The sequence below is a fragment of the Abramis brama genome (assembly GCF_963993115.1).
Source record: "Abramis brama genome assembly, chromosome: 19".
Lineage (NCBI taxonomy): Eukaryota > Metazoa > Chordata > Actinopteri > Cypriniformes > Leuciscidae > Abramis > Abramis brama.
Window position 1 is genome coordinate 33583234 of NC_139981.1, and position 24178 is coordinate 33607411.

A 24178-nucleotide genomic window follows, 5' to 3' on the forward strand; every position below is an offset into this window, starting at 1 on the left:
CAGCTTTCTGTCATATATTGTTTTTTTGTTGTTTTTGTTTTTGTTTTTTTCTCGTTCTGATTATCTATCTCTTGTTAGTATTGTTTCCCTATAAAAATGTATAAAAATTGTCTTTTATTTGTCCTCTTCATTTGTATGTAAGTGATTATCTGACTTGGCATATAAATGTTGTTGTTGTTCTTGTTTTTACTCTTATGTTCTCCCGAATGCGTTTGTATAGTATTTGCATCTGTTTCTTAAATGAATAATAAAAAATAATTTTATATATATATATATATATATATATATATATATATATATATATATATATATATATATATATATATATATATAGTTTCTACTATAGCAAGTTCTTATGTAGGTAATATTTGTTTTTCCCCAATTTCAAAGAAACACTGTCTTTGCCTTATATTTTACTCATATTGGAATCGTTTGACAGACAATATTGTGTGGAAACTTATTTCATCACAAATAACAATAAAGAACAATAATGGCCAATTTGTGTTGTTTTGGAAACATTTATTATTTGGTCTTTTGGAGAATTGTAGTGACAAGCATGCACAGTCCGATTTATATAATAAATTGTATGATTTTAATGGCAGTAATGATCATAAGTTTTCCTGTAAAAAACAACAACCCTTTATTTACATCATTCAAGAAAGAAATGGAACTTTATATTGACGATTTTCTATGAAGCAAAAAGCAGAAAACTTAGAAAATGTGTAAATGTTCTTATTTGTAAAATTTGTAAATAGCCTATCTTTATGTAAATTTAAGCCCTAGTGTGCAACTATTTGTTACATTTATGTTGTATGTTCTTGTAAACTCTCACACCCTTTTTTGTTGTTGTTAATAAAAAAAGATGTAGTTTCCGTGAAGTTAGTTTAAAAAATAAGGAATTTGTGCACAAATTTTAGCATGCGTCAATTTTTAAAATAACTTCACGGAAACTAAATATTTTATTAGTCACAATTATAAGTTGACCAGTCATATAGTCCATAAGGCATAAAGTTATAAAACGGCTTGTGATAGTAGCCTACTATTTCATGTCATAAACTAGCATGACGTTGCTTTCTCTCTCTCTCTCTCTCTCTCTCTCTCTCTCTCTCTCTCGCTCTCTCTCTCTCTCTCTCTCTCTCTCTAGCTTTACTTTATTTCCATTCATTCGAAAGAAATGAAAATACACACGCTTGTCTGAAAAGATTTATCTACTCGGTTAAGGGTTGGTGATATCAGCATGTATTCACAATTCGTAGCCTATAGACGTGCGTCTTTAAGTAAGTTTGCAAACTCACGAGCCCTTGTCCCGATGCAGCACCACCCACGAATTACACAACACTGAACACTGTCTTTCGGTGCCGAACGTTACATCACTACTGAACAGTCCACATATAACAGCCTGCACAATTCACTACACACAGCAGCAAAGCGTTTTGGACTGAAGTGTCGCTTTATTTTGTGAAAATGTCTGAGAAAGTTGTGTTGCATTACTTAAATGGAAGAGGGAAAATGGAGTCGATCCGATGGCTTTTGGCCACAGCTGGAGTCGAGGTTTGTTGCTCTGGAAAACTTTTCCATGTCTATGCAAAAAAAAAAAATGCAGTTGCAAAAAGTGGAAATCGATTAACACTTTACATATATGTAACTTTTTCCGAATGCTGTGCAATAAATGTAGTTTATTTACATATGACAAGGGTGTAACTTTGGTTTGAGAAGTGGGAGGAGGAGTGGCGGGGACACAAAATGGGGGAAAATACCCATTTCTATATTTACATACCTTTAGCGACTATGGTGATACAAAATCCAGGAAAAAAATAAGTTGATTATAATGATAAATTCAGCCAAAAAGAATATAGTAGGCTACTAAACTATGTAGCCGATACGAAAAATATGTCTTACTTTCTTTATTGTTTAATAGGGGCTGGTTGCAAGACTTGAGAGAATCATTTTATAAAGTCAAAAATGTTCACCATTAATGTTTTGTGTGTAAATAAAATGTAAATAATGTGAGACTCAATTTCCACTGTAATGTAGAAACAACATAAAGACAGTATATTTTAAATAATTGTTTAATGGCATCTTTTTATGAATGAAGGCCAGTATCACTGATATTAATATAGCCTAGCTACTGATGTCTCAATGAAAATGATTTTTTACTTTTGAAAATTATAACAACTTTTAATGTAAGTGAACTTAAAACAATCCTCACATAAACCCAAAAATAAATGTAATATTTACCTGTGCCCTTCCTGTCTAACAAATATACAGAAATTGAATTAGGTTAGCCTATTAAACAGTCTGCACTGCATAAATTATAAATTAAATATAGATTAATCCTAATTAAAGCTGCAAGCGTTCTTTTGTCAAGAGCAGTGAGTGATTTTCTCTGTTCCCTTTGTTCTTTGGTTAACTTTACTGACAGACAGAATTAGTGGCTGCTGTCACTTTAAGATCTGCCGCTGCTGACATGATCTCACGCATCTCATTTACTCATTTACTCTTGTTCATTTAAGACTTTATTTTACTCATTTAAGACTGCTTTTCTGTTATGAGGATACTCGACAAAACGGACATTTTGGCATAAATGTGTGTGTTATTGTTCGTTAAAGCGCGAAAGAGAACTGTAACACAACTTTTAGAGTGTGCAAGCAACGGCTCTCTGTGTCCTGCTCGGTCCTGGGGCCTCATTTATAACCGTTGCGTACGCACAAAACAGGCCCTGAAAGAGGCGTACGCCCCTTCCGACGCATAAGTTGTGATTTAAACTTGACGGGAAAATTTGCGCACCTGCACGCAAACTCTGACCCATGCGTACGAACGTTTTGGAGATGGAGCAGTTTGGCGACACCGATGGTGAGCTGGAGTTAAATGTATTTTTGGTCACTTTTAGACAGAAAATCTAAAGAAAATTATACATCTACAGAAAGATAATACTACAAATATAATTTCACTCACCAAGCCTATCACTTGGAGCAAATATCCATCCTTTCTTAAATGTCCGCGCCAGCGAGGCGTTAGGCCGTTTAGTGAAACTGACGCAGTTTAAATAAATAAAATAATGATTTAAACTATGTTTTACTTCTGATATAAACATTTAGATTAAATATGCCATTCAAATTAACGGAGTTAAACACTTAAACATGAAATCATTACTGAGAAGTTACAATATTTTTTATATTCAATCATATAAATATTTGTATTACGCTTTATATTAGGCTACACTTTATATGTGGCGTGCTGTGTTTTAATGTTTTAACCGCAGAGATAATTGCTTATCATGATAATACCAGATTGTCTGAGAAAATAGTTTTGTGCAAATAATGCACAAGGCCTATCTGTTCCATTAAAAATATAAATCAATTAAAAATACAATTGAAAAAAAGTGTAAAAGATTGAGAAAAACTTTCTCTGAAATGTATTTTACAATATTTTATGTATGTATTCAAAAACAAGGCAAGGATAGGCTACTAGATGATTTTTATTAATGTAATGTGACGGTACATCTGTATTTCATATTTTCCTAATGTCTTGTACCGTTAAACGTCATCACGTAGATGAATAATCATATATATTATTGATATAATGATATAATATAATAATCATATAAATGATATGCAGATGAGGATCTGCATAGTAAAACTAGGCGTTGTAAGCTCCATATATGGTTATTTCGGGATGGAGATGCATGTGTGCACAATCTTGCTGGCTGGGATTTATAAAGGGAATTCTAGTTGCGCAGGTTCTGGCGTACGAACGGTTTTATAGCCTAAGTCTGAATATTTTTTGCCATATACGCCCTTTTTGGCTTTCGGGCGCACGTACACTTTTAGTAAGGATCCTACGCACAATTTTATAAATGAGACCCCTGGTCCTCCATGGTAATGACGGCGTGCGGTTAAAAAAAATCATAAACTAATTTGAAAGTGGGGGGGACAAGAGCGGGATTTTGAAAAGTGGGGGGACATGTCCCCCCTGTCCCCATAGGAAATGATGCCCGTGTGACAATCACAAAACAGCTGCTTTAGAAATTGAATGTGTGCATTGTAATGTGATCTTGAGATCAATGTGTTTTTTGCCTGGGCTTTATTTTGTTCTTGTGTTCACAGTTTGAGGAGGTGTTTTTGACCAAGAGGGAGCAGTATGAAAAACTGGTGAATGGTAAGTTCAGTAAATTCCTCATCAGTCATCTCTTGTTGTTTTATGAACCTGTATATTAATGTGATTCCTATGTTTATTGTAGATGGAGCCCTGATGTTTCAGCAGGTGCCTTTGGTTGAAATAGATGGGATGCAGCTTGTGCAGTCAAGGGCTATCCTGAATTACATCGCTGGAAAATACAACCTCTACGGAAAAGACCTTAAAGAACGGGCTTTGTAAATATCAACTTTTAATGCAAATTGTTCCGTAATTGTTATGAAACTAGATTCCAGTTAATTTAACCCCCACCCTTCCCTCGCACTTTATAACATATCTTTCCCTCACGGGTCAAAATGACCCGAAGCCATAAAATTTTATTTTATTATTTGTCCAGAAAGTTTATTTTATTTCATTTTGATAATATTTTTTCTATTTTTAATGCAATTTTTTGGGAGATTTTTTTATTATTTATTATTTTATTATTTAGTGACGCTTTGTTACATTTTTGGAGAGGTGCACATCAGGGTATGCTGAAGGGTACGCGTGCTACACACAGCCTACAACACAGCTATGGCGTGAGTTCAACGCAGAAGTATAAATTGGGCTTAACCCTTTTAATTCAGCTCAAAATATCTTACATTGGGTGTCTCTGCCGAAAAACAAAAAATATATATATATAACATGATACTTCATGACTCTTGCCACTAGATAGCTCTATATGGAGCAAATGAGCTGTTCTCTTTCGTTCAGTCACTATGAGTACGAGTTTTTGAAAACGAGCCAATGGGTCTGCGGAATGGGAAATGCCATGGGTCTGCGGAATTTGCATAGCGTAACTCCGCCCGACCGCGTGGGTATAAAAGGAGGACCCCGGCAATCTCGCATCATGTTTTTGCTTCAGAGCCAAGAGTATCTCTTCACTCCCTGCAAGCCTGTTCTGAGTTCTTTGTGGTTCTACGAGACGAGCGACTCTCCAGTGTGTTGGTGTAACGGCGCGTTCCAGCGAGATCACATTGCCTGCTGCTGATCTGTGCAGTGATCTGCCATCAGTGTGTGTGTTTCTCCCTGGGCGCTTCAACACTCTGCGGAGTATATTTCCTCTCATCACAAAAGAGCTTGCACGTGCCACGTCTTTTTAAAGATGTCTCACCCGTGCACTTTTGGGTGCGGTCGGGCCGTTTCATCTTCTGATGATGAAGCACAATCGCTGTCTAGCGTGTTTGGGCTTAGATCAAGCTCAGGCAGCGTTTGTGGATGACTCATGTTCTCATTGCGGGAACATGACCATCACGCTGCTTCGGTCAAGACTCGATGACCTCCGTGGAGGTAGAGTCCCCTCTGCCACACCCCAATCTATCCCCTCCGCGAGAGGTGGCACTTTGGCTGGTGGCCAGGGTGACCTGAGGGTGACGGTGTGGAACAAAGCCCGACGATGCTTCCTTGGGCCACCCCCCTCTTGCGCGCCGCAACCCTCGAGCGTTCAGAGTGAGATCGTGGGTCCGTCTTCGGACACTCCCCGCATTTCATTTGGCGCCCCATAGGATGAGATGATGTCCATCGGCGCATCACAAGGTGGGCTGGAGTCTTCTGGAAATGAAGACTCGGTGGTGCTGCCTCCTTCAGGTGTGCCAGCACTGCCCAAGTCCGATCCAGAATTGACAGCCATGCTCTCCCGGGCAGCCGCGAGCATCGGGCTGAAATGGAATCCTCCACCATGTCCCGAGCACTCGCGGCTGGATGATTTGTTTTTGGGGGCAGCGAGTGCTGACGCCCAATACCCCAATACCTTTCTTCCCGGAGGTGCATGAGGAGGTCACAAGGTCCTGGAAGTCACCATTGTCTGCCCGTGATCGCTCGGCGGCCTCCTCAGCCTTCTCTTCCCTTGAAGGAGCCGCGGCTAAAGGGTACAGTGGGGTCCCCCTGGTGGAGCACTCTGTTGCGATGCAGCTGTGTCCTCAGAGCGCTTCAACCTGGCGTGGTGATCCTAAAATCCCCTCCAAAGCCTGTAGATTTTCGTCTACCCTGCGGGGCTAGCCGCCGCCTCGCTGCATGCCATGGCCATCCTGCAGGTCTACCAGGCCCGGATGCTCAGGGATATGCACAAGGGTAGGGCTGACCCAGGGCTCATGCAAGATCTGCGTGCCACCACAGACCTCGCTCTACGGGCGACGAAGGTGACCACACGCTCCCTGGGTCAGATGATGTCCACTGCTGTGGTCCAGGAGAGACACCTCTGGCTCAACCTGGCCGATATGCAAGAGTCTGAGCGGACCCGGTTCCTAGACTCTCCCATATCCCAGGCTGGCCTCTTCGGCAGCGTGGTCGAGGACTTCGCCCAACAGTTCTCGACCGCCCAAAAGCAGTCTGAGGCTATCAAACATGTTCTACCCCGCCGGCCAGCTGCTGCCTCCACCCAGGCATCGGCTCAGACGCCTCAGACTGCTTGCCGCCGAGGGCGGCCTCCTGCGGCTCCCGTCCCTCCCGTCCGGCCCCAGCAGCAGCCTTCACCCAGGCGAAACACCAGGCAAAGTGGCGCTCCTGATGCGGACTGCTCAGAGATGGGCTACAGTTCTTTCCAGGAGATGGTAGCAGGGCCACTCCTTCCCCCAGTGGAGGGCCGGGAGAGAATATTTTGTTCTCCATTCCCCGCTGGTCTCATGGCCGGCAGCACCCTAAAATGGTTAAAGAAAGAACTCATAAACTCATCTCTGAGCCCCCAGAGGCCACGGATGGCAGTGTTTGACGCTCCGCCTCGCCACTCTCGTCCCCCTATGTCGCCAGACCCCTGTCAGAGCAGACCCTCGTGGAACGCTGGTCCTTTCCTGGTCTCCTCTGTCAGGACGCGGCATTTGACCGTGCCCCCACACCGGGACGCTCCGTCTCACACGTCTGGGCTGGTCATTCCACCTCGCTGCCCCATCGTGGGTACGTCTGGGGTTTGCATGACCCCGCTGGTTCAGTTTTTGGGAGCCTAGCTATAGCTTCCCAATCTGGCTCGGCTATGCGTTTCAGTTCGCACAGTCTCCTCCCTTCTTCCGGGGAGTTCGCTATATCATGGTGGGTGGCAACGCCCCTGTCATGCATGCGGAGGTCGCTACCCTACTGGCGAAGGGTGCGATCTAGATCATCCATCCAGCCAAAATGAAGTCCGGCTTCTACAGCACCTACTTCATTGTACCCAAGAAAACGGTGGGTTACGACCGATCCTGGACCTGTGTGTCTTGAACCGAACCCTTCACAGGCTTCCATTCAAGATGTTGACAGACAAACGCTTTTTTGAATTCGAGTTCGTCCTCTGGATTTGTTTGCAGCGATCGTCCTGAAGGACGCGTACTTCCATGTCTCCATTCTTCCTCGACACAGACCATTTCTGCGGTTTGCTTTCGAGGCGCAGGCATACCAGTACACGGTTCTCCCATTCGGGCTAGCCCTGTTTCCTCGCGTCTTCACAAAAGTTGTCGAGGCAGCCCTTGTGCCACTCCGGCAACACGGGGTTCGCATCCTGAACTATCTCGACGACTGGCTGATCCTAGCTCACTCTCGAGGCCAGGTTTGCGAACACAGGGATTTGGTGCTCCGGCACCTCGCCCATTTGGGCTTTCGGATCAACTGGGAAAAGAGCAAACTCTCCCCTGTGCAGAGGATCTCTTTTCTCGGTATGGAAATCGACTCGGTCGCCATGTGCGCGCAGCTTACGAGCAAGCGTGCTTAGTCACTGCTGAATTGTCTGAGTCAAATCGATGGCAAGAATGTGGTTCCACTGAAGTTATTTCAGAGGCTCCTGGGGCATATGGCATCCGCAGCGGCAGCCACACCACTGGCTTAGCGATCGAGTCCCGAGATGGGCATGGCAACACGGCACACTCCGAGTACCAGTTACTCGGGCCTGCCGTCAGACTTTCACCCCGTGGACGAACCTCTCCTTTCTACGGGCCGGAGTTCCCTTAGAACGAGTTTCCAGGCATGTTGTTGTCTCAACAGATGCCTCCACCACGGGCTGGGGTGCCATGTGCAATGGACATGCTGCCGCGGGCTCCTGGACAGGACCCCAGCGCCTTTGGTATGTCAATTGCCTCGAGTTGCTGGCAGTATGCTTGGCTCTGCACCGCTTCCAGGTGTTTCTCAAGAACCAATACGTACTAGTCCGTTCTGACAACACTGCCACAGTAGCGTACATCAACCAACAAGGTGGTCTACATTACCGCCGTATGTCGCAACTCACCCGCCATCTCCTCCTATGGAGTCAGAAGCATCTGAGGTTGCTTCAGGCCATTCACATCCCGGGAGAGCTGAACCGTGCAGCCGACGAGCTCTCACAGTTTCAGCCACTTCCTGGGAAATGGAGACTCCATCCCCAGATGGTTCAGCTGGTTTGGGAACAGTTCGGCGATGCACAGGTAGATCTGTTTGCCTCCCTAGACTCTTCCCATTGCGCTTGTTTTATTCCCTGACCGAGTGGACCCTTGGCACAGATGCACTAATGCACAGCTGGCCGCGGGGCCTCCGCAAGTATGTGTTTCCCCCAGTGAGCCTTCTATCAGGGAGGGCGAGGAGCAGGTCCTTTTGGTTGGGCCTCATTGGCCCAACCGGACTTGGTTCTCCGAACTGGTGCTCCTCGCGACAGCCCCTCCCTGGCAAATTCCTCTGAGGAAGGACCTCCTTTCTCAGAGACAGGGCACCCTCTGGCACCCACGTCCCAATCTATGGAACCTCCATGTATGGCTCCTGGACGGGATGTGGCAGGTTTGAGTTCCCTTCCACCTCAGGTGGTGGCTACCATCACTTCCGCTAGGGCCCTGTCTACAAGACACACCTATGCGTTGAAGTGGAACCTCTTCGTCACCTGGTGTTCTTCTCACTGAGAAGACTCCAGAAAATGCCAGATCGGGTCTGTGTTCTCCTTCCTCCCTCAAGGTTTACGTGGCTGCCATCTCTGCACACCATTACCTTGTGGAGTCAAAAACGGTGGGACAGCATGGATACGGCCTGGATACGTGCCCAAGTTTCCCACCACTCCTTTCAGGGATCAGGTGGTGAACCTGCAAGCGCTGCCCTTGGAGGAGGCAGACCCAGCCCTGTCACTGCTCTGTCCAGTACGCGCCCTCCGTGCTTACGTAGACAGAACGCAGTGTTTCAGGACCTTAGACCAGCTTTTTTTCTGTTATGGTGGGAAGCTGAAGGGAAAGGCTCTCTCCAAACAAAGGTTGTCTCACTGGATAGTGGACACCATTGTCTTGGCTTACCAATCGCAAGGCCAACCATGCCCCCTTGGGGTGAGGGCTCACCCGTAGTGCAGCTTCCTCCTGGGCTTTAGCGCATGGCGCCTCGCTCACAGACATTTGTAGAGCTGCAGGCTGAGCGACACCCAACACTTTCGCGAGATTCTATAATCTCCGCGTAGAGCCAGTGTCCTCTCATGTACTCGCTTCCACTAGCCGTTAAGCTGGACCTGCTCGGTGTCATCTTTTGCTGCGCCATTCCACTCCACGGATTGGATGGATACATGTGCTATTCACTCAGTTCCTCCTGCAGTGTTGATGCTGTCACCAGAGTGCATCCCCGGTTGGGTCATCCCTCTTGATTGGCTAGGTGCTCCATGTGCATGGTTCCTCTGTTGGGCGACCCCCACGTGTATTTCCACGGTAAGTCTCCTCCGAGCATGTGTTTGGCAAGAACCCTCTTGCCATCTCGAGGTTGAAATATTCCACCCTGCGGGCTGGATGCCTCTGAGTTTTCCATATGCATCCCGTATGTGTATTCTAAGGCCCAATCCCAATTCTATTTTATACCCCTTCGCCTACCCCTTACCCTTGCCCCTTGAAACAGAGTGTCAAGGCGTAGGGGTGAAAATATTCCCCTAAGAAATGGGACACCACTACTACACCGTTACACGTCATTATACATTGTCGCTAGCGCCTACGTCACAGGAGATGCGCCAGTGTTTATCACAAACTTCCAAGATGCCGTCGTCAGCTGTAGTCTTGCGTGAGTTACAGCTATTTTTTTGCATTTTTCTTCTGAAGTTTGCAGAAAACAACGGAGATGACGATATCTTCGACGCCTAATGCTGCGTTCACACCAAACACGAATAGAGCGTCTGGCGCGAGTGATTTCAATGCTAAGACGCGTTACGCGTGTCTGAAGGTCCACTTTGCTTCAAACTTTTGCTTTTTACACGTGTCATATTGTTAACGAACTTTAACGATTTTTTTGCAACCGTTTCTTTGAAGAACATGACCATAAATATGAACACAAGATTGAATGTGACATAAAAAAAAAAGATTATTGGCAGTCATGTTGCCTCTGTAGCTGGTGTATGCAGGTACATTTCTCATACCCCTTCGTTTGAAGTGTGGTCCCGAAAAATCTTTGTTTCAAGGGCTATCTGGCCCTTCCCCCTACCCCTACCCCTCCAACCAAAAGAGAATTGAGACAGCCCTACCCCTTCACTGGAACGCGCAAAACGGAGGGGTAGGGCCAAGGGGTGAATTGGGATTGAGCCTAAGTCTTCCCTTCGGGTAGGCGCTGTGTTAGAGTCCTGCACGGGTTCGGGTACCCGCTGGGTGACCCGCAAATTTTGCTCAAACGGGTGAAAAATATCCAACTGTGTCGGATACGGGTGTGGGTCGGGTCCGACACGGGGGAAACACGGGTCTAAACACGGGTTTAAAACACATGCAAACGTAAAAATATATGCATATTTTTAGGAACACATCTACAAAATTATGCCTGTATTTCAAGTTGATAAAATAATTTAAAATCCACATCAGTTTATTTGTGCCCACGCGCCACGCTTTCCCGGGATCTATAACGTTACCTAGGCTACTTTCACTTTTAAAAATTTGTCATAACTGCGCGCACGCGCGCGATCTGCTTGCAGTCGTCGAGATGGATGCTGAGGAGTTGAAGAAAAGAATAGCTAGTGGAGATTGTAAAGTTGTCGACAATACGTCATCAAAAATCAAGTCCAGTGTGTGGGAGAAATTTGGAGTTATCTGAAGAAAATATTGTGAAAGGCTTTCTGCATTTTCGTGTTGGATAGCCGCAGATGTGGAACTTCATCGCCGAGGAAGCACACAGATAACTGTGGTAACAAAGCAGTTCTATCGAACAGTATTTTTCAAATTTAACACTAAGTAGCCTATGTGTGGTGTGCAGGGCGTGTTTGAACCCAAAATTGTCAGATGTAGGCTAGACGAAATTGCGTGGCATATAGTGTTGCAGCCGCGTCTGTTTGATTGGTAAAATGTTACAAGGCTACTCAGTTTTACGTTCTTCATGTTGAACAGCTGAACAACTTTTGACAGCTTCGGCTGAAGTTGTCCTTGTGTTAATTGTCGTGTAATAACTTCTGTATGACCTGTCAATAAACATTTTTGTAAGTGTGTCTATAATGTGATAGTCTAAACTGATTTTATTTCCTGTGCGGGTCGGGTGTCGGTTCTATTTTAAGCGGGTCGGGTGCGGATTTTAATTTGTGCTGCTGTCGGAAAACGGGTCGGATGCGGTTTTAAGCACTGCGGGTATGGGCGGGTGCGGATTTACAAAATCGGACCCGTGCAGGACTCTACGCTGTGTTACATATTCCACCTGGGATATGCCACCCAGTGTACCTTAGTATTCTTGTGTTAAGCCTTGCCCTTCGTCCATGCTAGTGTCAAGACAGGAGCTCGGTCTAGCGCAGGGCACTGGAAGACAGCCGCTGTGGCGTGATTGAATTGGGACCCCCATTTCGTCATTCACTGACGTAACTCGTAGTGACTGAACAAAAGGGAACGTCTCGGTTGCGTATGTAACCCTCGTTCCCTGAGGAGGGAACGGAGACGTTACGTCCCTCTGCCACAACCGCTGTACCGTTGGAATGGCCTGGAGTTCAGTCTTGGCTCCTCAGCGGAAAACATGATATGAGATTGCCGGCGTCCTCCTTTTATACCCACGTGGTCGGGCGGAGTTACGCTATGCAAATTCCGCAGACCCATGGCATTTCCATTGCCATTGGCTCGTTTTCTAGAACTCGAAGGTGATAGGCTTCTAAGTGAAACCCCCATTTCGCCATTCTCTGACGTAATGTCTCCGTTCCCTCCTCAGGGAACGAGGGTTAAATACGTAACCGAGAAGTTCTGCTGGGTCCTAAAGTCAGTTTTTCTTCAGTATACATTCAGATACACATGTAGACATTATAAAATATTTTTTGGTAAAGTTTTAGCATTTTCAGGTAGAATTTTGAGCATTTTTAGGTTTTTCTATGTGTACTGAAGCATTCCTCACATTCCATTCATTCCTATAGGGGGTCAAATTTACCCGCCAGGGAAGGATTTGTTACTTTTTTAATTTCAACCACAAAAGTTCTTGAATCCATAAAAAATGTGTTTGTGTGTATTCGTAGTTCAAGTGCGATAAAAGTGCTGGGGTCTTTAACCCCTCTGAGGAACACTCAATTTTTTTATAAATTAAAAAAAACAAAACATAGTTTTGGGTAAAAATTACCCTTGTTTTTCCACCACACCTAAGCAATTATCACTGTATTTTTGTCTTGAAGGATTGACATGTATTCAGAGGGCACCACTGATCTAATGGAGCTTATCATTATGTCTTTTTTCACACCACCTGAAAACAAGCAGAAAAGTCTCAGTAATATAGAGCAAAAGGCAAAAGAGCGCTACCTTCCTGTGTTTGAAAAGGTACTGATAGCTCTGACTATTCATTCCTCCCATTTTCAAGCATTTATTATCCACAAAATCATGCATTTTCTGATATGACTTTTTTAGGGTCTTGCAAACTCTAATTTCCTGGTGGGAAACCAGTTGAGCCGCGCTGACGTTCATCTTCTGGAAGCCTCTCTGATGCTGCAGGAGTTATTCCCTACAATACTGTCAACCTTTCCCAAAATCCAGGTGATCTGTTCCACGCTTTCCCACACAGACCATCAACCCCAAAATTGGACTTAACTTGCTTAACAAAACCATTTCTGGTCACACTTTATTAGGGGTGTAACGGTACACAGAAGTCATGGTTCGGTACGGACCTCGGGTTTGGGGTCGCTGTTCGATACGAGTTCAACAGGAAAAAGCAACAAATCCCCAATACTAGGTTTCTTTTCATTTAATTTGAACAGACAGTAATGCAAATCTACCTAGCGGCATTTAGTCCCCTAGTTCTTACAGCATAGCCTCCTGTAATATATTAAGCACTAAACAGTCATTCTTTGCGAAGTCTTGTGTCTGTACTGTATTTCTGACCCGATGTATCTTTGTTTCCTGTGTCTTGGTTTTGATCTTCTGCCTGTTGTCCTTAGTTATGGGAGAAACGAAGCTTTGATCAATTGAACCAATAGCTTTGCATATTGATTCACTGTTTCAAAGCGTTTAAAAAATGAAGCCTGCTGGTCAAAACAGTGTAAATGCAACAAAGACTCAGGCCAAACATGCATAAAAACACTTGTTCAATGGACACGCATATTTCATCACTGGACTTTTACGACACTAATCGGCACAATGCCAAATGATTTTGACTCATTATAACAGCAGAAACGACTTAAAATACTCTGGAACTATTAATGGAATACATTATGGTCAGATAAGAGTAAGACATCAAAACTGTAAAGAGTCTTTTTTTATTTTTGTATACTCACATAAAAACAAAACATTGTGCTTTTGTAAAATAAAGAAAACAAACAGGATGCGCTTTCTGCCGTCCCGGTTTTCTTTCCGTGAAAACTGTGGATTGCGTCACAAAAATGAATCTAAACTCAGCGTATAGGCTACTAGCAAGCTCTAGCGTGCCATCTGAACTCTTGTGTTGTGTTGGTTCATAGATTGTCTCTTCTTCTCCTGCTCTTTTTTCTGTTGTTTCCTGAAGGTTCGGTACCCATACATGTACCGTTACACCCCTAAACTTTATATTAGGTGTCAAAGTGCAAATGATTCATTAAAAGGTTAGTACATAGTAGTTAAAGATACTTAAAGTGGGACCCCATTTTTTAAACATACGTTTTAGTTGGATATTACAATTTATTACAAAAAACTCTTTTTGTGAACATGTATGTACCCCCCCCCCCCCCCCGCCCTTTTTAGCATTATGATTATGAATTTTATATAACTTTACATTTGTTTCGCAGGCATTTCAGGAAAAAATGAAGGCCTTACCAAGAATCAGCAAATTCCTGCAGCCTGGCAGTGCAAGAAAGCCTCCGCCTGATGAGGCGTTGATGAAAACCGTGAAGGAGGTGTTGAGCCACCTCTTTATGTAGAAAACCAAACAATTCTTCAAAACATTTACATGATATTAAAACTAATTAACAAGCTTCTTAATTAAAACTGAGACGCTAAAATTGACAGATTTAATTGGAATATACAAGATACAGTTTGGATAAAGTGATAGTATTGTGAAATAAACATTGCAGCTGTTCAGTACATGTTGTCAGGAAGTGTGTGTGTCTGTTCATGAGCTTATAGAAGATCAAAATTCAGAAAACCATCAGGAGGCTGAAATAAGAACAAAGACCATTAGAATAAACTCTCAGACAGATCATCATCATGCCACATCTGCACTTGTGATCATGGTCAGAATTATTGGCACCCTTGGTAAATATGAACAAAGAAACCTGTGAAAATAAATCTGCATGGGTAATCCTTTTGATTTTTGATTTTTTTTAAATCACCAAAATCTAACCTTTCATTGAAGTAAAATAATTAAAAATGGGTGGAAAAATCTTTATGAAATAAATGTTTTTCTCCAAGACACTTTGCCTACAATGAATGGTTCCCTTTTTTTCAATACTCGGAGTCTTCTCCTATAATGCCTGATGAGTTTGGAGAACACCTGACAAGAGATCAGAGATCATTCCTCCATAAAGAATCTCTCCAGATCCTTCAAATTCCCAAGTCCATGTTAGTGCTTCTTCTCTTCAGTTATATGGGTTCAGGTCAGGGGACTGGGATGGCCATGGCAGAACCTTCATTTTGTGCTCAGTGACCCATTTTTGTGTTGATTTTGATGTTTGTTTTGGATCAGTGTCTTGATGGAAGATCCAACTACGGCCCATTATAAGATTTCTAGCAGAGGCAGTCAGTTTTTGATTTTTTTTGTATCTGTTGGTATATGATAGAATCCATGATTCCGTGTATCTTAACAAGATGTCCCGGTCCTCTGGCAGAAAAATAGGCCCACAATTTCAAAGATCCAGCAGTATATTTAACCGTGGATGTTTTTATCCCTGTTTGCACTAAACCCACCTGGTGTAGCCTGGCAAGCCAGACCTACATCAAGATGTTAGGTCTGGCAACTCACCATAGACATGGCTCAATCCGAGGGGCGGGATAAATGGTTGTCTTTCAAAATCCCTCTGCACGCAATAGGACAGCGCTTCAACCAACCAGAGCGTTTTCCCAACAGCAGAGCTAACGTTAGTTGATAGATTCAACTTTTGCCATATCTGGCCGGCAAAACTACGAACACATCTTCCTTTTTTTAAGAATGACTTAAGTTCCGTTCTTTGCTCTTTTCTCAAAGAAAAACTTAACTCCAAGTCCTCCAGAGTCGCGGCCAAAGCCGGTTCGAAAGACTGTTCGCCAGCAGCAGCCATTCTTATTTCTTTTTTTTCTTTTTTTTCTTTTTTTTTTTTTTTCTTTTTTCATTCTGTTTTCTAGTAGCAGGAACCATCGCAACTGTCATCATTATGTTAAGCCCGCCCCGCCTACTCTATACACGATGTGATTGGCCTGACCCAATTTAGGTTTTTGCAGCTCGAAAGTCAATGGAGAGTTGCTAGACTACCCTGGCTGCAAAATACATTTTGCTGCCGCTAGGGTGCGTCTAGATTTCTAGGCTACACCTGGTGGGTTTGCTGCCAAAAAGCTGAGGTGTGTCCATCTCCCTTGGCTATCTTTGTCACAATCTCCTGGAATCCTCCTGAAAGACACAAAGACTCAGTTACCCATTATCTCATTCTATTGTATTTGCATCTGATACTCACCTGTTGTGCTTTCCCGTGCACATGGCTGGACTGGCCATTGGGCATACCGGGTATTTTCCGGTGGGCCGACGTGCTTTTCGGGCCGATACATCTCATACTCATACATTATTTTATTTTATTTTATTTTTTTAACGGCCCATAAAATTTGTACATCGGCGGCCCATTCGTTTGGTTTTGTTTTGCTTAATTGGCGGCGCTGGGTTTGTGCCGGTGTAATGCATTGGTCCAAAAAAGTCAGTGTTAGGTTTTTTTTTTCCTGACAGACCAGCACATGAAACACGTAGATCAGCGGCCCATTGGTTCTTTTCTTGATTGACACTGGGCTGGCCCAATCACAACTTTAAACGAGTGAGCGAGCGTGCAGCAGTGTCAGTGTGTATCTGTCAAAATAGTCAGCGAGATGGAGAAGAAACGCAAGGAATGTGCAGAGAAATAGCGTGAAAAAAAAGAACCAGGCCCTTAAAGCAGACGCTTTATGTGTCAAAATATATGTTTTCTGCCCTTCATCAGCTCCAGCGGCAGATGATGATAGTGAGGAGGATCAGGAGAGAGGTGAGAGAGTGTAGAGCCTGCGGTAAGCAGAACTACTTTCAAAACACTTCGGCTCTGTCATGAGTGTAGGAACCCATAACCCAGTTACAGATTATTTCCACATCTGTATAGTTGACGATTACCGCAATTCACTAGAAATCTAATGAGAGGCGTTTGTAAACCATGTTTTCCGCCAAAATAAAAGCTTGATGCAGTTTGCGTCAAAATAAAAGATCATGTGCTTATCTCTTTCAAGTATAGAAATTGGTACAAAACTAATTATGAAAGTTTCCTTTATTTTTTAGTGCATTTGTTTTACAAAATATGGCAATTACTGTCATTGGATTAATATTATAACTATTATTATGTAGTAGGTGTAATGTAAATAGACACTGTAACTAAAACAGGTTTGAATTTTTCTTTGTTTAATTTGCACACTGAATATGGGTTGGAGCTTTTAATTTTGAACTCTCAAAGTGCACCAGATTGATGAATTTAACATTAAAATGCACAAAATTTTCTCACGGGGGGGCATGCCCCCGAACCACCCTAGAAGGACCAAGGTCCACCCACCACAGTTTTAACAAAAATCCTGTAAGAAAAACTTCTCGTATTGCTATGCTAATGCAGATTATAGCTTGTTTTAGGATTCACCACTGTGAAGTATAGTTCAACTGTATTAATAAATGTCAAATTTTTACTTATTTCATCTGTTAACTCTCACTCATTCCTATACTCACTCATTACAAGGCATTAGTGGTTTTAATGAATAGGAGTTGGTATGCATATAATTAAGGGCGTGCAAAGATGGGTGGTGTTTATGAAAATGCCCTGGCCGATTTTTTGTCCCAGTCCAGCCCTGCCCGTGCATATCACTCAATAAACAGTTAAAGGGTTAGTTCACCCAAAACTGAAAATTCTGTCATTAATTACTCACCCTCATGTCGTTCCAAACCCGCAAGACCTTCGTTCATCTTCAGAACACAAATGAAGATATTTTTGATGAAATCTGAGAGCTTTCTGATCCTCCATAGACAGCAACATCATTACAACTTTCAAGGTGCAGAAAGGTAGTAAAGACATCATTAAAATAGTCCATGTGACTCCAGTGGTTCAAATATAATGTTATGAAGCGACGAGAATACATTTTTGTGCAAAAATAACAACAAAAATAACAACTTTATTCAACAATTTCTTCTCTTGTCAGATCTTGTGTGTCCAGTGTGTCAGCAATTTCACTGGCTACAATTTTTGACATCAATACCATTGGGAAAAACTTCCATATAAATATTTTTAATATTTTCTCATAATTTGGCAGCAGGTTTATTATGCTGTCACTTAAAGACCTGACGCACAGATCCATTATACTGTTACACATGCATTTTATTTTTCAACTGTTTACGTTCACTTAAAACATAAATGTACTTGCCAAGACCGGCATCTTGACAATTTGCATGTATTTGACTGTTAGATGCAAAAAAGAACTCAATTTAGTACTGAGAGGTGGCTTTATGTGCACGCACTTTGAGTGTCAGCAAAAAATCTGTGGGAATGAGTATAATGATGTGCAATAATATGAGCAATGCAATCCCACTCCGAAATTAAAGCACTGTAACACCATCAATATTCATCCGGAGCAAATGAAAGGAGTGAGTGAGTGGAGGCGGGTTTGTGTGTCAACTTGCTGTCGGAGAGATCATGAGAGAGCGAGAAAGAGCTGCTGGTATCGTGTATCTATTCTGCGGAAAAGTATTGGAAACAATTCATACATTGTCTGTCAACGATGGTCGCTTTGGCCAGGTGGTATTTATAGCATAGGGGGCGGGACGCTTTGCATTATAGAGAGCATTTGACTGGACAGAAGATGTGATGAGAAGCTGAAGTCCACGGTGACGTCATAAAAATCTGTGATCCATTTTACCGGAAGTGTGGGACTGTACGTTTTGAATGCTTATATCTCCTGAATGCGAATTATGTCATTGGTTTGGAACACAACAAGCTTATTCAACTTTAAAGGGGTCCTATAATGCCCTTTTCACAAAATGTTCCCAGAGTGTGTATATGAAGTTTTAGCTTAAAATACCCCACAGATATTTATCACCAAATAGCAGCCATATCACCCTGTAGCCCAAGACTGGTTGCCCACTGAAGCTAAGCAGGGCTGAGCCTGGTTAGTACCTGGATGGGAGACCTCCTGAGAAAAAACAGGTTGCTGCTGGAAGAGGTGTTAATGAGGCCAGCAGGGGGTGCTCACCCTGTGGTCTGTGTGGGTCCTAATGCCCCAGTATAGTGACGGGGACACTATACTGCCAAAAAAGCACCGTCCTTCAGATGAGACATTAAACCGAGGTCCTGACTCTCTGTGGTCATTAAAAATCCCAGGATGTCCTTCGAAAAAGAGTAGGGGTGTAACCCTGGCATCCTGGCCAAATTTGCCCCTTGGTCTCTGTCTATCATGGCCTCCTAATCATCCCCATATACTAATTGGTTTCATCACTCTGTCTCCTCTCCACCAGTAAGCTGGTGTGTGGTGGGCGTTCTGGCGCAATATGGCTGCCGTCGCATCATCCAAGTGGATGCTGCACATTGGTGGTGGTTGAGGATATTCCCCCCCTTCAATGTAAAGCACTTTGAGGTCTCAGAAAAAGCGTTATATAAATGTAACAAATTATTTATATATAGCATGTTAAAATTGTCACTTTTTGAGGGTGAGCAAAATCACATCGTTTTTGTGTCTGTCCCTTTAAATACAAATGAGCTGCTGCTCCCGGCACAGAGGGTGGAGCTTCAAGAGCTTGTGTCCTTTTACCTTTCACACACAGACACACACACACTGAAAATTACAAAAACATTTAGCAGTTAATGTTTTACTGTAGCTCAAACAGTGGAGCATTGGTGCTTGCAATGCCAAGGTCATGAGTTCGATTCCCAGGGAAGCAAGAACTGATAATAATGTAAATGTGTGCCTTGAAATGCAATTTAAGGCGCTTTGGATAAAAGCCTCTGCCAAATGCATTAATGTAAATGTATAAACCGGAGTCAGACAATGATGGAGAGACTCAAGAAGTGACAACATGTAGAAGCAACAGGACATTTTCTGAATGGTTAGTTGATGAATTTATGTAGCTGATGTGTAGTTATCTTCTAGTCATTGATTAGCATATTCTGTCATGATAATCTATAAATCGCGTTCCCGGGGGCGGGGTTTATGTAAATTTTAGGGTTAGTGATGTCACTAACTCCTGTAGTCTCTACCAGGGGCGGCGCCAGCCGATTTTGCCGGGGCTTCAGCCCCGAATGTTTTGAGTGTAGCCCCGAATGTATTTTGAGAAGTTGACAGACAAATATGAAACCGGACAATAGCCTATGTAAACCATGTAAATCATAAGTTGCCTTATTTTCATTGTGCTTTGGCTTTGCTGCTGTCTCTGACTGGTGATTGTTGAAATCTGTCTCACACAGACGCACCACGTGAGTGATTTCAGCCTAGAATATCTCCAGGATTTGCACGCAACAGCAAACAATCTCACAGCAAATTTTTTTTATTATAAATAACGCAGTCAGCAGCGCCGCACAGTCCTCTGTCAGATGAGATGTTGTCACAGTATGTCAGAATATAAAACTCAGAAAAACGAACTTTCCTGTCGTGTCAGCCGTGTGCTCGAGGCGCGCACTCTTTGATATCACGCACTAATGCAATCAGTACATCTAGTCTAAATGATCATTCATGACATTCTTTCAGTCTCAGTCGTGTGATTTAGTCAGCTTGATTTACATTATTACAATGTATTCCTATTTAAAACAAATGTGCTTTGCTAATTACAGAAACTATAAGCAAAATTCATAAGTAGCCTATAAATATATATTTATAAGTTATACATAAGTTATATGTGTATGGTCCTCGAATGTGTTTGAATTTTTCACCTGTCAACTGCTTGACAAATAATTTATGCTAGGCTACTGCCCACTGACATGCTTTTAAAGCTATTGTTATCCAATTTTTTTGGCATTCAAACACCTTAAAATGCACATATGTAGGTCAGAGAAATCCAAATGTTTTGGCCTCAGCCCCTGATGTTTTTAAAACCTAGAAACGCCCCTGGTCTCTACCAGCTGTTTGTTGTAGTCCTTAAAAAGCAATTTCTGTAAAAGAAAATATCTCCCTTTGCTCTGAACTTTGAGCGTTGTAACTTTGCAGATGTTGTTTATGCTCAAACAGCAACATTACACACTAACTAAAGTTAGAAAAGTGAAATCATAATCAACCACCCCTTTAAGGCTATTGTATTCATACTAAAAGCTAAAAAACTTTTAAAAATAAAACTATTTATTTCAGGAGGCCTTTAAGCCCTCATGTTTGCCATGTGTCTTTGTCATGTATGTTACCTGTAACTGCACTGTTTGGTGAGTGTTCTGCTTATGTTGAAGTTTAGAGTGCCATGCCTTTGTTTGGGATTATTTGAACTGCATTTGGGTTCTCCAAGCTTGCCTTCAGAGACTGCTTCCTGCTCAGCTACTGTTCGGACGCTCTTGCTTACTGCTCTGCGCTTTGCTCTATCGCTTTTACATTTTATCTCCTATATTTTTATATTTTATTTCCTTTTATCACCTAATTTTAACTTCAGCAAATCAGCACAGTGCTCATACGACAAAGTTTGGATTACTACAAAAACGCAGAATTCTTTTACCCGACCAGCTTACATTCCGGGAAAGGAAAACACAACTGCCTACAAGGATAAGAGAAAATGCCTCTTCTGGTTCAAGAATCTACTTGCTGCACCAACTGCCACAGACTTTTACAAAGGATTGCAGTTCTTGAAACAAAGTTACTTACGGGACCACCAAACCAGACGGAGCACATAACAGAGCTTTGTCATGGACACCCTCAGCATACCGGTGAGTCCCATGAAACTAGTGCTCCTTGACAGGTAGAGAAACAAGCCGATCGACTTACTAATCGATGGCACAAACAGGGAGCGAGACCCAAAGGCACTCGAGACATCAGATTGTCACGAGCATCACATATTGCCGCAGTAGCATCCTCTACCCCAGATACAGCTCTGACAAGGATTGCAAACACTGGTCTCCTACCACCGCCTATACATCTTGAGAACAGATTTGAAGTACTAATGAATGTAAATGAGGAATCCCCAAACGTGATGAATGTGATCGAAAACAGACTGAATGGGCCAGTAGCTAACACTGATGCTAACTGGCGCTCAAGGTCGAGCAGACAGCGGCACTCAGCTCAGAGCGCAGCCGAGCCCAGGACTCTGATAGTGGGGGACTCCATAATCAGAAACATTAGAGGCAGGGATACAACTACGTGCTGCCTTCCACAAGCAACAACTTCTGATGTAAACAGGGAACTTCAGAACATTCTGATGAAACATAAGACTGCAAATCGACTCATCATTCATGTGGGGAAGAATGATATTCATAAAGAGCAGTCAGAACTCCTTAAGAAGGATTTCAATGAACTTTTTGAAACACTTAAAAGACTGAAAGTTCAAACATTCATCAGTGGACCTCTCCCAGCAAGAGGAACAAACAGGTTTTCACGGTTGCTTGGGCTAAATACATGGCTGCAAAAAACCTGCAATATAAAAGGAGTAAACTTCATTGACAATTTCAATCTTTTCTGGAGTCAGAGACAACTTTTTCATCGGGATGGTCATCACCCAAACAAACTTGGTTCAAGAGTGTTAAAGGACAATATCTACTTCTCCCTCAATCATCCTTCTGCAGTGTGTGCCAATCCACTCAATTTGAACGGCACACACACACCTGGACACAGTATGAATGACCACGGGACTTCACTTCAGCAGCAAAATGGACATGTGGTTGACATATCACACAAGGACAATGATAACACCACTCCGCCACAACAACCTCTGCTCACGGACACAATCTCAGCTGAGCCCTGCCCACAGAGCTCACCACAGACAGACATATTATAACTGCTCCAAGATTCAGCACCCAAGGACGACTTCCTGGAAAACAGCCAGGGAAGCCAGGACAGCATATTACAGCCTCCGATAACATCAGAGCAACAGCCCCTTTCACCAGACACTTTTTCCCTCTCTCCAGCGTCCCCACTTCTGTGTTTCTCACAGAAAATGGAAGAACTGGTGTATGCTGGAAGCACACTATCCCACTCTTTTGCTGCAAGCCCCCAGATACCAACCAAAAAACGACAGGCACCACTACCACCAAAGCCTGCGGGCCCAGCTCGCCCTCGCCCTCCCCCTCCTGTGAGAGCTCTTCGGCCTCTGCCACAACGCCAGGGCACACACCCTCCTCCATCTGCTCGAGGTGAACCAAAAACAACTGATACCAGCTCTCAGTGATATGTATTGGGTCCCCGCTATGATAACAGTAACTTTCTCAAATGTTTACAGAACAAGCGGGAACCCAGTGTGCCTGTATCTTTCTCTATTTCTGTTCTATTACAAGATAGAAAGTCTAAGGCCTTCAATAGCCGTACAGCAAACCCAACTAATCTGGTGCCTATTACACGTCAAACTAAGATTGATGTGGGGACAAAAAGTAAGACTGTTAAGTTAGCACTTTTAAACATCTGCTCACTTAAAAATAAATCACTTCTAGTCAATGACTTAATAACCACAAACAACCTGGATTTTATGCTTCTAAATGAATCCTGGCTAGAAGACAGCTGCAGTGCAACAATCCTCAATGAAGCAGCCCCTCCTAACTTTACTTTTATGAGTGTCTGCAGAGCTGTTAAGAGAGGTGGGGGTCTAGCTGCTCTTTTTAAAGATATCTATCAATGTAAGCAAATATCATTTGGGAATTACCCTTCTTTCCAAAATATCTGGGTACTGTGTTAAAAGGTGCTCCACGTATTTTACTTATCATTATTTACAGGCCTCCAAAATACTCTCCAGCCTTTGCTGAGCACTTTACAGAACTGTTATCAACAATTACCTCAGAGTTTGACTGTTTTGCCATTGCTGGAGATTTTAACATCCACATAGATAGTGCAGAAAACAATATGGCAAAAGAAATCAAAACTGTTTTAAAAACTTTTGATCTGACTCAGCATGTGCATGGACCCACACACAATCGCGGACACACTCTAGATTTACTTATCAGTAAGGGTCTAAACATTTCACTGTAGGTTATAAAGGATGTAGCACTGTCTGATCATTTCTGTATTTCTTTGATATATTGATCTCTCCTGCCACTGAAGCTAGAAGAAGAGATGCTTAAATGAGAACACTAGTGTACTATTTATGAAGGCTATATCCTTAACACCAAGCATATCTGCAGACTCTGTTGATTTTCTCCTTGATTCTTTTAACTCAAAAGTTAAAAGTGTAATTGATGATATTGCTCCAGTGAAAGTCAGGGAGAAGAGTGGCAGACAAAAAGCACCTTGGAGAAACTCAACAGCAGTGCAAAATATGAAAAGACATTGCAGAAAAGTAGAGCGCATGTGGCGGAAGACAAAACTTGTAGTCCATTATAACATCTACAAAGATAGCCTTCATGCTTTCAATATGGAACTAGGCA

General features: G+C 42.9%; 1 protein-coding gene across 1 annotated transcript; it reads left to right on the plus strand.

The window, feature by feature from the left end:
• The first annotated feature begins 1319 nt into the window (after positions 1–1319).
• On the plus strand, positions 1320–14877 carry LOC311069959 (glutathione S-transferase-like). The gene is made up of 6 exons (XM_084093581.1): positions 1320–1551; positions 4107–4158; positions 4241–4373; positions 12677–12818; positions 12906–13031; positions 14255–14877. Exons 1-6 carry the CDS (start codon positions 1465–1467, stop codon positions 14384–14386), a joined length of 672 nt encoding a protein of 223 aa, XP_083949707.1. The 5' UTR covers positions 1320–1464; the 3' UTR covers positions 14387–14877.
• The last annotated feature ends 9301 nt before the right edge of the window (positions 14878–24178 follow it).

Excerpts from the sequence above, each read along its gene's own strand:
- LOC311069959 (XM_084093581.1), top strand. The coding sequence starts at position 1,465 with ATGTCTGAGAAAGTTGTGTTGCATTACTTAAATGGAAGAGGGAAAATG. Across the intron at positions 4,374-12,676 it reads GACCTTAAAGAACGGGCTTT|GATTGACATGTATTCAGAGG; the intron begins GTAAATATCAAC and ends TTTGTCTTGAAG. Across the intron at positions 13,032-14,254 it reads CAACCTTTCCCAAAATCCAG|GCATTTCAGGAAAAAATGAA; the intron begins GTGATCTGTTCC and ends TTTGTTTCGCAG.